This window comes from Lates calcarifer, linkage group LG15, assembly GCF_001640805.2.
Source record: "Lates calcarifer isolate ASB-BC8 linkage group LG15, TLL_Latcal_v3, whole genome shotgun sequence".
Classification (NCBI taxonomy): Eukaryota; Metazoa; Chordata; class Actinopteri; family Centropomidae; genus Lates; species Lates calcarifer.
The window spans coordinates 6,143,808-6,159,112 of record NC_066847.1 but is presented as its reverse complement, the minus strand read 5'-3'; the positions used below and the strand labels follow the sequence as shown (position 1 = coordinate 6,159,112).

Below are 15,305 nucleotides of genomic sequence, written 5' to 3'. Positions count from 1 at the left end.
GAGAGAGAGAGAGAGAGAGAGAGAGAGAGGGAGAGAGAGAGAGAGAGAGAGAGACCATTTTCTGCACGGGTGACATTTTACTACTCTACCACTAACTAGAAGTAGCTACCACTTTTCAAAATCAGTAAGTACACATACTCCTGTAATGTACATAAATGCAGTTTTGAGGTATTTGTACTTTACCTGAGTATTTCGTTTTAATGCCACCTTTTCACTCTTCCACATTTATTTGTAGCTATACTTTGCAGATTCAGATTATTAATACAAGATACCATCAACAATAAATAGCGCAGTTAAACTTTTTCAGCCATACATAATTATAATTCATATATATGTTATTCTGCATAACTTTTACTGGGGTTGAGCTTAATTTTTTTAATGACTGCAGGACTTCAACCGTCAACAAAGTATTTCTACACTGAAGTATTTCTACTTTTATTTAAGTTAAAGGTCCGTTACTTCACTTACGGCCTATTCCACTGTCAGTATTATGATTAATGACAAAACCACATGCTGTTTACAGCAATTTTTTTAATCAAAAGAACAGATACACAAGTTCATTTGGCAATTTTTGCAGAATTTAAAACAGAATTATCAGCTTTTTTTTTCATTTTATCTATATGGTATATGGAAGCAATTTCAACTGAAAAAAGGTGAAATGCAAAAGGTTTGATTAGGCGTAAATGAAAATAGCTCGGTGAAGGAATGACCTCTGCTGTCTTCATTTTGATCATGCACTGCTCTTCACCATTTTTAATCCTGTTTCAAAAAAAGAGAAGGAAATGAGTCAAGTGGGACCAGCAGTCCACTCCTATATTTTTGGAATTAATATTTGAAACTCAAATTTTACAGCAGCCAAGACTCAAGTTAGACTGAGGTTTTGTATACATTTAAGAATACAAGTAAGAATAATTTTGTATTGGAACTTTTGGACTACAGAAACAGAAATGATCATGATAAATGTGCTGATGAAAGAATTAAAAATAGATTTATATCCAAAATACTTAATTATTTTATCCTTTGAATAGCAGTTGAAAGTTGTGTAGTAAGTGAGTCACACTTACTTGCTAAATCACAAGTGCTCCAATCACGATCAAAAAGAGACCTGTAAAGTGAAAACACTCTGTTGTCATGTTGGGTCAAGGCAAAATAAAATCAGGCTGCTGGCAATAAAAGTTTTTAAAGCCATAATTCTCAATGTCAGTGGTAAATTGATAAATGAAAAACATTCAGCACCTGTTGTGTTAAATACATACCAGGGCTAGAAATCAATCCAACATGTGCACGGCCACGGGGCTGCTGTTCACCTAAAGAAGAAGAAATTAAAATAGCATGAGGGTCTCCACAGATCCATCCAATTAGCATTCCATGTTTTATTGTATTAATAGATTTAATGATAATAGATTTAATAGACTTCTAATAAAAACTATGATGGCACAGTATAATACTGTAAACAGCAGTAGCCAATTATACATGGACAGAGGAGCAAACTTCATCTGTGCTGTAACACCTGCAGGGTTGAACACAAAATGACGCAACCAATTGAATTCAGTCCTGTAAAATATATATATATATATATATATATATATATATATGTGTGTGTGTGTGTGTGTGTGTGTGTGTGTGTGTTCGTGTGTTCTACGGTTAAAATCTTCAGTTTTTGCTGGAATTGATCATTTTGGAGGACGTAGTTTGTGGTGCTGTTGAACTTTGTTGCATCATACAAAGCATTGTTTCTGTTATTTAACCCTACCCTCATTTAATTATTTGAGGTGGACAAAAAAATTGAGACACCTGTCACTACAACTTAACACACCTCAATAGAACCATAAACTACATCCTCCGAAATGACTAGTTTCAACAAAAACTGAACATTATAATCTTCATGGAGGTAAGATTGATTGCTGTATTAGATTACATTAGCTTTAGCTAGGTGTACCTAATAAACTGTCAACTGAATGCATAACCTTGAAGATTAGTAAACTAACACAGAAATCACAACACATTTATGAAATAAAAATACATTTTATGGAAAAGTGCAGAAGTGCCATTAGGCAGATATAATTTAAAAAAAAAACTTTCTGAGTGTGGCCTTTGTCTAGGCTGTTATCTGCTAACTAAACTGATCATGAGATCAGATGTGACGCCTAATTTTGGTGGCTTACCACCTTGCTCAACAGGTTCCTGGAGGAAACCCCAATAACCATTCCAATAATTAAAACAATGTGCAGTTAGAATGGAGTTAAAATGGAGCCTCTTAATCAACAAAAAAATCTATTTTTATCCAGTTTTAGTTAAGTTTTAACCACAACATGTTTAACCTTTGACCAGCAAATGTCCAAAAACAGCATATTTAATAAATTCATAACATACTTACAGACAGGAGAGATATTTTCAATCTGTGATCCATCACTGGCCTCCACCTCCAGTTCTTCTCCTACATCCACTGAGCAGTAGATGGTGACATTGGTCTGGTCACAGCACACAGTACAGCTCATAGAGGGAGGTGAAAAGACTGCAGAGCAATTTGGTAGTGCTTGATTGGGGTCTCTAGAGAACAGGAGAGTATCTGAAGGATCATATATCGTCAGCAAATGTGGGCATTTCTCCCTGTCCATGCAGGTGAAGCACTGAGCTTGGGTCAGAAAAGAGAAAAACATTATGAGCAAACAGCTAAATAGCTCCCAGTGTGTGCACATTTACATTTTGGAAAAAACTCACTGCAGCTTGGTTCAGTTTTGCAAAATGTCTGAACTTACACCTTTGGTCCCCTGCAGGGTGAGTTTCTATGATATAAAGAAAATATCATGTGATAAAAATTCTGTGATTGGTTGATCAAAAGAGTATTCAGAGTACACTGTAAAAAATAATTTTAGCTCCTATTTTAAGGAAACTTTAACAGATGAAATATAATACATATAAATACAGAGGTACACTATACAATAGTTGTGTGACAATGAACTGCATTCACTTTTCACCACATACCAGCAAAGCCCATGGAGACATGAGTGATGAGTATAAATGCCAGAAACCCTGAAAATACAAAGAGAACTAATAAAAAATATATTTTCCTCATGAAGACATATTATTACACTCTAAGATGGCAATAATTACTGTATGTAATAACTAAGGTACAGGAATAACATGAGAATTATACACAGTTAGTGGGCGCTTTATTAGGTACATCCGCACATTGTAATGCAAACCAATACAACTATTCTGCCATTAACACTAATATTATGATATATAATGTAATTTTTTGTAGTTTATATATTTTAGTATTGAAGTTATATTTTGTGGTTTGTTGAACTGCATGATATTCAGATGTGGTTTTAATATTCTGCTCTTCTCATGTGTGTAGATGCAAAGGACTAAAAAACTAGAAACATGTTTCAATATAATGTAGTTTAGTGCAACACCACCTTTAACTTCGGTAATAAACATAGAGTTGAAATTACACATTTCCAACAATGCTAGCAACAACTGACCAGTATAAAATTCACATAGGTTGAATTAATAGCAGAGCTGTTGTACTGAATTACAATAGATTACAATTACACCTGATAAAGTGGCCACTTTGTGTATATTACTGACATGATTTTGCACAGATGCTTATTATTCCATGTTATCAATAATTAAACTGAGTAAAGACATGATATGTTCAATAAAAGCATTAGTGAAAATCATTGCAAATGGAAATTTAATTACATTTCCAGTTCCTCCCTGGAGATCTTTTCCTGTGGTGGCCTCTTGGTTTCACAGGGTTTACACCAGTGTCCATATTTCGCTTCTCTTCTCCCTCTACCTCTGTATCTACCTCTCCCTCCGAAATGGTTGTGGTTCCGGGTAAAGTGTGGACAGTTTTCTCTTCCGGGCCTTTCTCTATCAGCGTGGCTTGTGGTGGAATGTTTTTTTTCTCCAAAACAAGAGTGGATGGGTCTAATAATGGCTCCTCAGCAACCACAGAGTGTGACTCAGGCTTTGTGTGGCCCATCAAGGACAAGATCATCGTGTTTGAACTAGGAGGCGGTCTAAACACAGATGGGTGTTGCATCTCCTCTTCCGCCATTCCAAAACACTCAGTGTTGTCTAGTTCCTCTTTAGGAATGGGTATTACAAAGCTGCCTTTATCTGCCACAGGTGAAGCATTTTCATTGTAATCATCACTAAACGTGTGCTCCATGTTGGAGGAGAGACCAGCATCACTGTAATATAGAGAGAAATGAATGCTGAATAAATTAAAACAAATGATCATATGTTAGCTGCAGTAACAAAAACAAATACAGATCAAAATGACTCCAGCCATCACTGACTGAGCTCTGTGTATCATGACATTCAGATTAATCTAATCCATATGTTTTACAGGGATAATAAAGAAGAAAGAAAGAAACTCACCCGCTTTCCTGGGTGTGTAGGCCTTGGCTGCCTTCAAGTGTAAAACATAATACAGTTAGGTTACTAATTATGGTTTTTATTTTCAAAACGGGTACTTTTTTTGGTTTTCAGATTAGATAAAATAATAAAAACTACCAGTGTACTAGCTGTTGTTTGTTGTATCAACTTAACGATATATAAAAAATTTCTTCATCTGAATAATAATATTCTTGATCAAGACCATAAAAATCCCCGACAATAACTATGGCTGTAGCAGAAATCTACAGCAGTGAGTTAATACTATATAACAGCTACACTGCAAGTCCCGGTGGGACTGATGGAATTTAACAGTTATACAAATTACTCATGCTTTTGGTTTAATTGTTTTGTGCATGATTGCAGCTTTGGTTTCTTTTGTCACCAAAATTAATAAAACTTAATTTGATTCAAAACCACGTGAATTTAAGGCTCAGGAAGTGCAGACTAAAATCCAGTCAGAGCTGGTTTGTGGACTGAGAATGAATGGTGGCCCTTAAAAATGAGCACATTAAAAAAAGCTTTGACTATCTGCCCTAAGCAATGGATTTTATTTGAATTTAAATAAATAAACAAACTTACGTTTTGGCCGAGGATAGAAAAAATCATCCATTGGGTGTGTCATTATTGTGAGAAAGAGTAGCAGCGCAGCAGATAAGCTGTTGTGAAGGGCTTCTCCTCTTGAAGAGTGACCCATTCAGGAAATACTCTGTAGATTTACAGCCTACGTCTTCATTCAATCCACAATATCGCCATCTAGTGGTAGAAACTTCAGTCTTCTCAATCTGAACTCTGTAAAATATCCTTGTCACTTAGGCTGAGTGAAAAGATCAGACATAAAATAGACCGAGTGCAAGAAAAACAAGGTGTTTAATTTGTTTCTTTCTTTGGTCTTATCATAATCATGTAGTAAATTTTTCTCAAGATTTTCTTTTTAGTAATTTTTTAAATAACAACCTCAGAAGACAGTGGATTTTTACAACTTTTAGCTTACTTAGTAACACCACCCACATGTAGCTACACATTGACATGTTCCATAATTTGTAACAAACTGGAAGAAAAGGTAAAAGAGAGGTCTAGTTCACACCTGCCATTAAAACGTGTCTCCACAAGAAGACTGCACAAAATACAAATGTGAATATAATGTTATCCTAAACACTTATTTCTACACATTTTCATCACAATTTTAATGCAATTGTGTCCCTAAGTGTACTCAAGAAGCCACCCAGTGAATCGTGTGGTGGCGTGACAAATGGCAGACTTCCTCTTTCCTCCACTCACTGTGGACTATTATGGGTAGTCCCTTTCGTTTTCATTCAGTCATTTTCTCTGAGCATATTTTTCCTGTCAATACGTGATTGTAATTTAAACAGATGAAGAATCAAAACAGGAGGAGAGCGAAATCATGGTATGAGTGGTCTCTTGAGATTTACAGTATTTGTAGAAAGACAGCAACAGAGAAACAAGAAAAGAAACACCGTCGCCTTTGAAAAATGTCGGTTATCGGTTTGGCAACTTCCTGTTGATTCATCAATAATGTAGCTGAACTTGTTTCATAAGAATCTATTTCCAGACCATGTAAATATGTTGTCCATGTTAGATTCCTGATCTCATGCCACTACGGAAGCTGTTCTGCCGGGCAAGTGGACAACAAGGATGTTATAAATAATATGGTCAAATAAAAATTTCAAATTGCATTTAAATTTATAAACAATTAAAAGGAATGCATTTAAGTATGTAAAGTAATATCCAAATATCACTGCAACAACAGTTCCTTGTTTTATAACTGGGGTGTATGCAAAACAAGATGGTAGCGTTTTACAAACAGGCAAGAATGTTTTTAATTTAATTTTACAGTGTTTATATTTCTGTACATTTAGTTCGGTGTCACTTTTTGGGCTGAATCTGACCATCTGAGAGGTAGACTTTTCAGAATAGACCACAATTGGGATGGTAATCAAAGGAATACAAGAATAGGAGCCATTTTATCTTGGCTCATTTTGGATTTATGTGACAAAAGTATGTGCTGGTTAATCTTTCGTATTTTACAGGTCACTTATGGTGGAGGTGGTAATATACACCAAGATCTTTTTTTTCTCATTTGTAGAATGTAAACTTCCCCTGGTCTCTAAAATCCCCAAAGTCATTAATAGTAAACACAGTGAGGACATGACCTCAGTGTGCTCAGTGCCAGCTACTGTCAGAAAAATAAGGGAACCATGAGTAAACAAGTTGAATGTAACTCTGTTATAATTACTCAGTGCTCTAGAGGGAGGATATAATAAAAGAGGACTTTTTCAATTTTACTGTGGAGCTTATAGGGTAGTTCCAAGATTTTCTAACCTTCTTTCCCCATGTTTTTGGGTGTAAATGATTAATAGGGACAAAAATCTTTGCAATTGGTCAGTGGAACCATTTAACAGCTACTGCAATGTAATGTTTTTGTCAATGGAGTCTGGTAGCAATAAAATGGCTGTTAAACAAAAAAGGTCTTACTCTTTAATAAAAAAAAGTCTCTCTCTGTAGGAATCATATCCATAATGTTGTCAGACACTTATAATAATAATCTGAACCTGTCAGGGGCAAAAACAAGCACTTCAGTGGACGTACATTGACATGGACATGGCAGCAGTTGTTTCCAGACGTATGAGGTACACTGTTCTTGCTCAATATTGTACCAATTGCAAAGATTTTTGTCCTTGTCAGTCATTCACACCCAACGCAGGATCTGGGAGGTAAAAGAAAGATTTGATGAGTATAAAATAATAATTGTCACACTCATGGCAGATTTTACACCACTGCGTGAGACAGCACTCTGCCACCATCATCAAAGAATGGAAGAATGTTGTTGATCCCTACAGCAGATATTCATAAACATGGGAAATTTAATACACATAATTACTCCATATTTATGTATTCTATTATTGTTTTAACTGTTTTAATGTTTTGAAGTACACAGTTTTGCTCCATGGTCCCACAGAAATGTTTCCTCATTCTTGCAAAATGACAGTAAACTTGATTTGATTTGATTTTGAGAATCTGCTGGGATCTAATCCAATACTATTCATTTGTTGGTTTGTCACTAACACTGCAGCACAGTGCCTGTTTAGGCCATGCCATTGCTACAAGAGCTCTGCAACAGCTCTGCTCACAGGAGCCTGCACCACGTGTTTCCTTTGATGTTGAGGAACTTCACAGTTATGGTTTACCTGCAAAACATTGGCAAGACTCACTGACTCAGCTCTGTGAGGCACAGTGGTGCCTTGAGCTAAATGCTAACATAAGAATTAGCGGGGAACATTTCCACGAAGTTCACCATGTTTATTAGTTCACATATGCATTTACCAAACACAAGACAGCTGAGGTTGATGGGAATGTCTTTAGTTAATATGTAACTGGGCATAAACCAAAGTTCCGGACAAAATAAAATTTTGTAGGCACACTGGTGACCCAAGGAGTTTAAGTGGTGACCATAACTTGAAGCGTCCCCAATCTGCATCCAGTCAAACCCCACTGTTATATGTCATTCCCCTCTCTCCCTGGATCATTTCCTATCATTTCTCAACTGTGTGTCTAATGTATATAATAATAAATAATGTGTAATGTGTAACAATGAGTAATAAAGGTAAACAATACCCCCCACCCCACCCAATATATATATATATATATGCATTAATGTACAAAATACAGGGTAATTCACTCAATAGTTGTTGAGATATCAACACAGCACTGACATTGCTGTGTTGATACTTACTTTACCTTACTTTACCTTTCACCTCCAAGACGCTTCTTCAGTTTTGACTGACTGGTGGGGAATCCCAGGAGTTTAACCTCTGCGGGACCGTTAATAAGGCCGTTGATGTCACTTGGTCCGTTAGTGCTACTGACTTCAACAACTATGATTTCGTTCTATCATTTCTGTTGTTAGTTGTTGGAGTCACCTGAGTTCATTCTGATGCAAAATGTACAGATGGTGATCATAGGAGAGGGGCCTGTTAAGTGTTTCAAGTGTTTTATAATCCATCCATGTTTGGCTGACATATCACTAACCACTGTATTATGACTATTATATTAAATCTTAAGTGTTGTTATTAATGGATCCACCAGTATTCTCATGGTCATCCCAGTGGGAATACCCCCATTCCCTCATCTTGACTTGTCAGTGCAGCCTCAACCACACAGTTACATGTCCTGGCTCTACACTACACTAGTACTAACTTATGGTGTGTTTCTTTCTCTCTTGACTTCTAGCCAACCTGCTGCAGCAGTCAAGCAGGGCCATGAACTAGATACAAGAAGGCGTGGAACAGGTATAAAGAGACAACTATGTTAGCTCATGTTCAGACCTGACGCAGCTGCTTTCCCTCTACGGCATAAGGTAAGCACCTGAGTAGATATCTGTAGAATAGCATAGGACAAAATAGATTTATCTACAACTTTGTAGTGGTAGTGTAGTATTTAAAGTATTATTAACCTCTTCACTCTTTGTTTTATTATCAATTTTAACAACCCAGTGTGGTGTATTAGCTCTGGATAGATTATATTTCTTTAGGAGATTGTAATTTTAGCAGAAGTGCCTTTATTGGACAGAATGTATTTGCTGATGAGCCTTTCATATGTTCACGGGTTATATGTTACGGCTTTCATACTTCAGTAAGTTCTTTGTGACTGTTAATTATTGTAAGGCGACTGTCTCTACTATCTCAGATAGAGTGACTATGCATTCTCATGCTATTTGCCAATGACATTCAAATATGACAGTGTGTGTTTTTAAGAGCTTACATTGCAAGTTGCCAGCTTCATACTCCAGCCAATGCAAAGACTTTTTTTTTCCTTTTGTGGACTTACCAGTTTGTCTGCTTTTTAATCTACCACTCATACAATACAAAGCTAAGTCTGTGTGGAAAAGAGCTGTAGAATGCTGACTGGATTCTGTCTAAATTCTTTAAACAGTAAACATGTCTGTTTATATCAGCACTCAGGAGCTTTTATTTACACAACAGGCTCAGTTATGGTTGGTTTATAAGTCCACTGAGATGAGCAGCAGCTTGCTTGGGGTGTTTATTCATGTTAGTTGTTGTGTAGGTTACTTCAGGATTCAGGATATCCTGGTTCCAGATCTCTTAATCACCGCCCATACCGTATCTCCCACTGGTTCAGCAATACTAATTCCAATTAAGTGAAACACAATGTCAGTTAAGTTGAATTATCATGCAGTGACACACAGAATCCCCAGTCTTACTCAACAGAGGAGACACTCCCATTAGGAGAATTCTTATTTCTTCTCAGTGCTGTTTACCTGTGACAAACTGTTGTTAGATTGACTCAGGCTAAAAACACGCTTAGATGAAATACATGTGTGGACACATGTCACAGATCAGCACAGTAGCTCTGAGGTTAAGTAGCACTATGGTGAGACTTATTTTAATGATTTAATCATAACTATTGGTGGTGTTAGTACTATTGAGACCTTTTAGTCATATATTTTTAAAAAAGCAATACCTTAAAGTAAAAATACAGCACAAGAGGAAATTGTAATCTAAAGCACAGAAGTATTATCAGCAAAATGTATCTAGTTTCAGAAGTAAAAGTACTCATTAGGCAACAGAATGGCTCCTGTAAGTGTTAAATTATAGTGTCAAACATTTTTACTAATGCATTTCTGTGTATAAAGTACACTTGTCAAAGTGAAGCTAATTAGAATTACTTTATATTGTGCTGTACTTTAATCCACAACATTGTATATTTCATTAGCCATTCATAATTTATATTTAAACCTTGATAATTGAAGAAACTAGCTCTTAAATAAATGTAGTAGCGTAAAAGTAAAATATTAACCCTTGAAATATGGTGGAGTTAAAATATAAAGAAGCATAAAGTGGAGACCTTAATGGGGTACGTGAGCAGAGTACTTAGTTTTTTCCACACTCAGAGGTTGTCAGAGGTTTTGATTTTGTTTGTTAGTTGTATAAATAACCTTATGCTGAAAAATGCTCCTGAAACAAACCAAGGAATTTAGCTCAATATGAGTCATTTGCTTGGTTGCCCTTACATAATAGTTATAAATACTCATAATAGTAGCACATGTCTGAATATGCCAGTGCATTACAGTCACATTCAAACATCATGCAAGATGACAGAAAGGAAAGTCCCAAAAATCACATCGACCCCTGCCAAAAACAGGAAACTTGTACTGGCGAACAGTGCTTACAAGAAGACCCCCTGAAACACGGACTGAGTGAACAGGATATCACTCCCCAGCACCACAAACTGCAGCATAAAAAATGACCACAAGTATGCATCAACATTTCTGACAATCTCAAACAAACAATAAACATCATGGTCTTCACCAAACTGTTATTTTCTGCAGGAAGTTCTGTGTGTTTTTTATCCTACCCTTGTAATTATATTGTTTGGGCTTCAACATAAATATGAAAGTGACCTCACTGTCATTCTCCGGCTATGTAGACATCTCCAAGATGGCGTATTCCACTGGCACTCTCGCACAGGGCTGCTTTGGGAAGGTGTACAAGGAGAAGTACAATGACACTTGGGCTGCTGTGAAGAAGGTCCCCCACCACCTCATCAATAGAAAGGATCTAGAGAGAGAGTGTGAAGTGTACAAGTAAGTACCAGTGAAAAACGAGAAGCTCATTTCTCAAAATGCTGGGAGGTAAAACACCCAAGTTTCCAATTTGGGTGCAGCTGACTAATCACTTTTTTTTTTTCTTACTGCATTGAAGTTTTCCATTTCTTTCGTTCCCAGAGTGACATGTTTAAATATACTGAAAGTAAACCACATACTACTTAACATAAAGTGCTATCAAACCAGAAAAAGAGACAGAAACAAAGAGTAAGAAAGCAACATTTACAGTTAACGTTTTCAGACTATAACCTAAAGCACTACCAAATTCCACAATGTGTTTGAACAGAAGACTAGTATGTTGTTATCAATGGACATGATCATGTTGAATAAAAGTTAGCACTTCTGGCACACTGTAGTGGTGGTGGTAGACTTTTTGTTGACTTCTTTGAGAGCTTGGGCTTTCTAAGGAAACTTTGCTAACCTAAAACCAAGGTATGTTATGTTGGGTTGTACAAATAAATTGAGCTTATGTTAAGTAAATACATGGAATTCACTAAAATCTAAGTTGCAGGGTTTTCACTGGTGATGTCTATACTGGGACTCAAAGCTTTACAGGACATTTACACAGAATCTTGCTCACTTAAAGACAGAGGAGATCGTTTCAGTACAGATGGTTTCAAATCTTTCAGTTAAAAAAGTCAATTTCTCTTCCTCTCCCCATGTTGCTACTGATCTGCAGCAAGGCGAATCATCCTAACATAGTGAAGCTTCTGGGAAACATAACTCTGAGAGACAGCAAATGGATCATCCCTCTAGAGTTTATCTTCGGAGAGGACTTAGAGACCACCATCTTCAAAGCATCAAAGTCTAAAATACAGGTAAGTTTGTCATATAACAGCAGACAAAAGGAACATGATGCAAGATGAAATTAAGAACAGTAGTTTAGGATTGTAGTACCTAGAATAAAAGCAGTAAAAAATTATGAAACTATATAAATCTGGATTTACAAGCCATTCTTTTCTACGACTACAGACTATAATAGTCAGTTCTTTAATGTGTGATGTTGAGAGTGATTTGGTGTGCATGCCACTGATTTCAAGTTATGGCTTGTTAACTTCAGTGAGGCAGTTTAATTTGGGCCTGAAGGAAAAGGGCGTGCCACTCAATATGAGAAATTTGGTTTGGATATTCTACACACAGTGCCAGTCCAGCTAAACTTGATCTCAGACAGTTGACTCAGATCTCAAATTTCCACAGTTGACCCCAGCTAATAAAGGAACCATCATAATCGGTATGTGTGAAGGGCTGCTCCACCTCCATTCCAAAGATATTGTCCATCAAGACCTCAAGCCTGAAAACATCATGGTAAGTAGTGGGGTGCCCATACTGTACTGATTTTGATGATACATAAAATTTGACCACACTGCTTGGATAGAATATTATCCCACTTAAGCTCTGTGAATTGGAATTTTGCAAGAAAATATAACAACATTTGTCCTCTAGGTGGAACATAACACAAACAGAGCGGTGATCATTGACCTGGGACTGGCCAAGTTCTTCCGACACGGTCTCAACTCTGCAATGGACATGGGGAATGAGGCCTACTCAGCCCCTGAGGTGCTGCAGAGGTGCAGTCAGCGGGACCAGCGCTCAGACGTGTGGGCCATGGGCAAGATCATCGCTGAGCTCTGTGCCCGGATTCGGCTGTACACACCAAGCGTCTGTCCCGCCAAGATCAAGGAGACCCTGCAGGATCAACCGTACTGCAAGGCTGTGTGTAGGATGGTGGAGCCTGACCCTTCTTTGAGGGCTACCATGGGGGGGGTCATTAGTGAAATACGAAGGGCTGGAGGTGCAGGCATTGTCATCAATACACCCGTTCAAAAAGAGCACCTTAAGGCACCTTCACCTAATGTAAACCGGTCTCCATCTCCACTGAGGAGGGACCCATCACCACTAAACAGAACTCCATCACCATTCAACAGGGATCCATCACCATTAAACAGAGCTCCGTCACCGTTCAATAGGGATCCATCACCACTAAACAGAGTTCCATCACCATTCAACAGGGATCCATCACCATTAAACAAGGTCCCTTCGCCATTTAACAGAGATCCATTACCCCTGAAAATGTCTCCATCCCCGCTACATTTTGAGCGATCACCAAGACCAGACTACAGAGCACTGTATCAAGACAAGAACAAAAACCAGGCTCTGGTCCCAGCGGGTGGAGCTGACCTCACGCAGGACTTCATGAAAATGAAGCTGTACCAAGAGGCTGCTAAGGATCTGCCCTGCAACCTGCCCACAACAGGGAGGGTGGTGGTGCGTCGCTTTGAGGAGAAAAATGGGGAGGTGGAGACATGGGAGCAGAAGGAGGTGGTGACACGTGACGGAAAGATAGTCAAGTTTGACGATGTCAAGTTTAATAGCAAATAATAATAAGAGTTTAAGGATTTGTTGTGCCTCCTCAAAAACTGATTGCATGTGCTGGGTCGAATGGTTCGTTCAGGGTCACCTTACTGTTGGTATGTTCTTAGGAGAGCATGTAAAAATGCATTTCTACTGAGTTAAGAGTAAACTCAGATAACGCTGTCATAGGTACCTGTTTCTGGCACAGATAAACTAGACTCAAAAACTGTTGCAAACTTAAAAAATGATTATTGATTGATTCATTGCAGCAGTTTGAAGCTGTAATAATAGAACACCTTGATATAGTTGGTTAGTTGTGCTTGAACATGATATTCAGTCATGTTAGGAATTTGACTGAGCTATATCTGCAGGCATGAACAACCATTTGTGAATGTTTTTCAGCATGTGAGTGTATAACACTGTGAATTGGCTCCTACATCATGTGTATATTATGTTTATAAATAAAACTGAAACATTTGTTACAACTGCACGGATATATTTTGTTTTTTATCTATAACACTTTTTTCATTGGGTTGTCAATATCGCTGTAGCTGATTTTCTAATCAGAAAATCAACAATTCAGTCAACAGAACTACTTACTGAAGTGTCTTTTAAATGAGCTGTATGATTTTCACTTCATACAGAGGCTCTGGCCCAGGGGAACCCTGGCCTCTCTAACCTACTGGATGCAGTATACCCATTCAGTGGGCGATTCATTCTTTTATAGGTCAAGAAAGCCTCGGGTTGAAACCACATTTTATAACATGTCGTTTACTGGTGTTTTTTCAGCGGACACAAATCAGGCAGAAGCAACAAACTATTTTCTATTAGTTAATCTGCTGATTATTTTCTCGATCAACCCATCAATTGTTTGGTCAATAAAACATCGGTGTAAACCCAAAGATATTCAATTCACTGCATTGTAAGACAAGTAAATACAGTAAATCTTTACATTTGTTTCAATTTTGGATGCAGAATTCCTAGTTCTTGCAGTGATAAGACACATAAAAGAAAACTATTTTTTAAAATTCTACTGAACCTTTTTTTAAAAAAAAAAAAACTAGAAGAGCTTGTTTAATTCCACCAGTTTGTTTTTGTTTGATGCTGCTGTAGGAATGAACTGCGTCTGACCCCACCACTATCTAATAATCTGCATCGTGTGCCTTAAAACATCAACACTGCTGACTGCACTGACTTCTGCTCAGTGTGCTTATGTGTGTCAAACTGTAAATCTGTATTTTTGCTTTTGCATTACAGCCTGTCTCTGTCACACTGACGTGTCTTGAAAACCATTTCACGTTGCTTCCTGTTGTTTTGTCAACTCTTGTGTGTCAGAGGTGATTTGAAGCCTAGAACTTTCTACATAAATATAGCTTAATTTACTTGCTCAACTGCCTTAGCTCATGCAAATTTTTCTCAGTTAAGTGTTCTAAGTCTACTGAAGTCTATCTAAGCCAGAGTCTAAGAGGAAGTGGGATGTGTGGTTTCCTTTGCAGAGAGTATAAAACTAACTACAAGTGAGTTAAGACAGATGGATTTATGATCAGGGATTTTTCAAGCATTAGCTTATAGCATGTGTTTGGTAAAGATGGTCCTGAAGAACACAAATATATTTTATCAGTTACCAGGGTGACCTTATATAATTATGATGAGCTGCTTTAAAACAGGCAGCAAAGTATTTGCCTAAAAAGCAGTACTAAAAAGCAGTACTGTCAATTAACTTTTGGACCACAGTGCTGTGCTTAATTTCATTATGAAAGAGGGGCAATGTTGTCAATGCCAACAAAAAACTTAATGCACGGCCTGACCTTGCTAATAATGTTTATTCTTGAGTGTTTAATTTGTGTATATAACTCTTGCTGATAATGTGTCTTAATCTGTGTTACTTCCACTAAAT

The 15,305-nt window shown here is 37.3% G+C and overlaps 2 protein-coding genes across 6 annotated transcripts; one reads left to right on the top strand and one right to left on the bottom strand.

Moving 5' to 3' along the window:
* The first annotated feature begins 51 nt into the window (after window positions 1-51).
* zmp:0000000881 (serine/threonine-protein kinase Nek8) lies at window positions 52-13,898 on the top strand. Of its 2 annotated transcripts, none has more exons than XM_018699833.1 (6): window positions 52-124; window positions 8,662-8,788; window positions 10,879-11,035; window positions 11,736-11,874; window positions 12,254-12,361; window positions 12,500-13,898. In XM_018699833.1, the coding sequence occupies exons 3-6, from the start codon at window positions 10,890-10,892 to the stop codon at window positions 13,433-13,435; spliced, it is 1,329 nt and encodes a 442-aa protein (XP_018555349.1). In that variant the 5' UTR covers window positions 52-124; window positions 8,662-8,788; window positions 10,879-10,889; the 3' UTR covers window positions 13,436-13,898. The 2 variants fall into 2 exon arrangements, with proteins under 2 accessions (XP_018555349.1, XP_018555350.1); XM_018699834.2 differs by lacking the exon at window positions 52-124 and adding an exon at window positions 5,674-5,818.
* LOC108899419 (uncharacterized) lies at window positions 515-5,145 on the bottom strand. Of its 4 annotated transcripts, none has more exons than XR_007814602.1 (9): window positions 4,993-5,145; window positions 4,396-4,426; window positions 3,709-4,205; window positions 2,986-3,033; window positions 2,760-2,786; window positions 2,374-2,635; window positions 1,257-1,307; window positions 1,065-1,105; window positions 515-759 (listed from the first exon to the last, which is right to left on the bottom strand). XR_007814602.1 is itself a non-coding variant. In XM_018699839.2 (9 exons), the coding sequence occupies exons 1-8, from the start codon at window positions 5,105-5,107 to the stop codon at window positions 1,068-1,070; spliced, it is 1,065 nt and encodes a 354-aa protein (XP_018555355.1). In that variant the 5' UTR covers window positions 5,108-5,145; the 3' UTR covers window positions 515-759; window positions 1,065-1,067. The 4 variants fall into 4 exon arrangements, 3 of the variants coding, with proteins under 3 accessions (XP_018555355.1, XP_018555356.1, XP_018555357.1); XM_018699839.2 differs by having other exon boundaries at window positions 2,378-2,635; XM_018699840.2 differs by lacking the exon at window positions 2,760-2,786 and having other exon boundaries at window positions 2,378-2,635.
* Window positions 13,899-15,305: the final 1,407 nt, after the last annotated feature.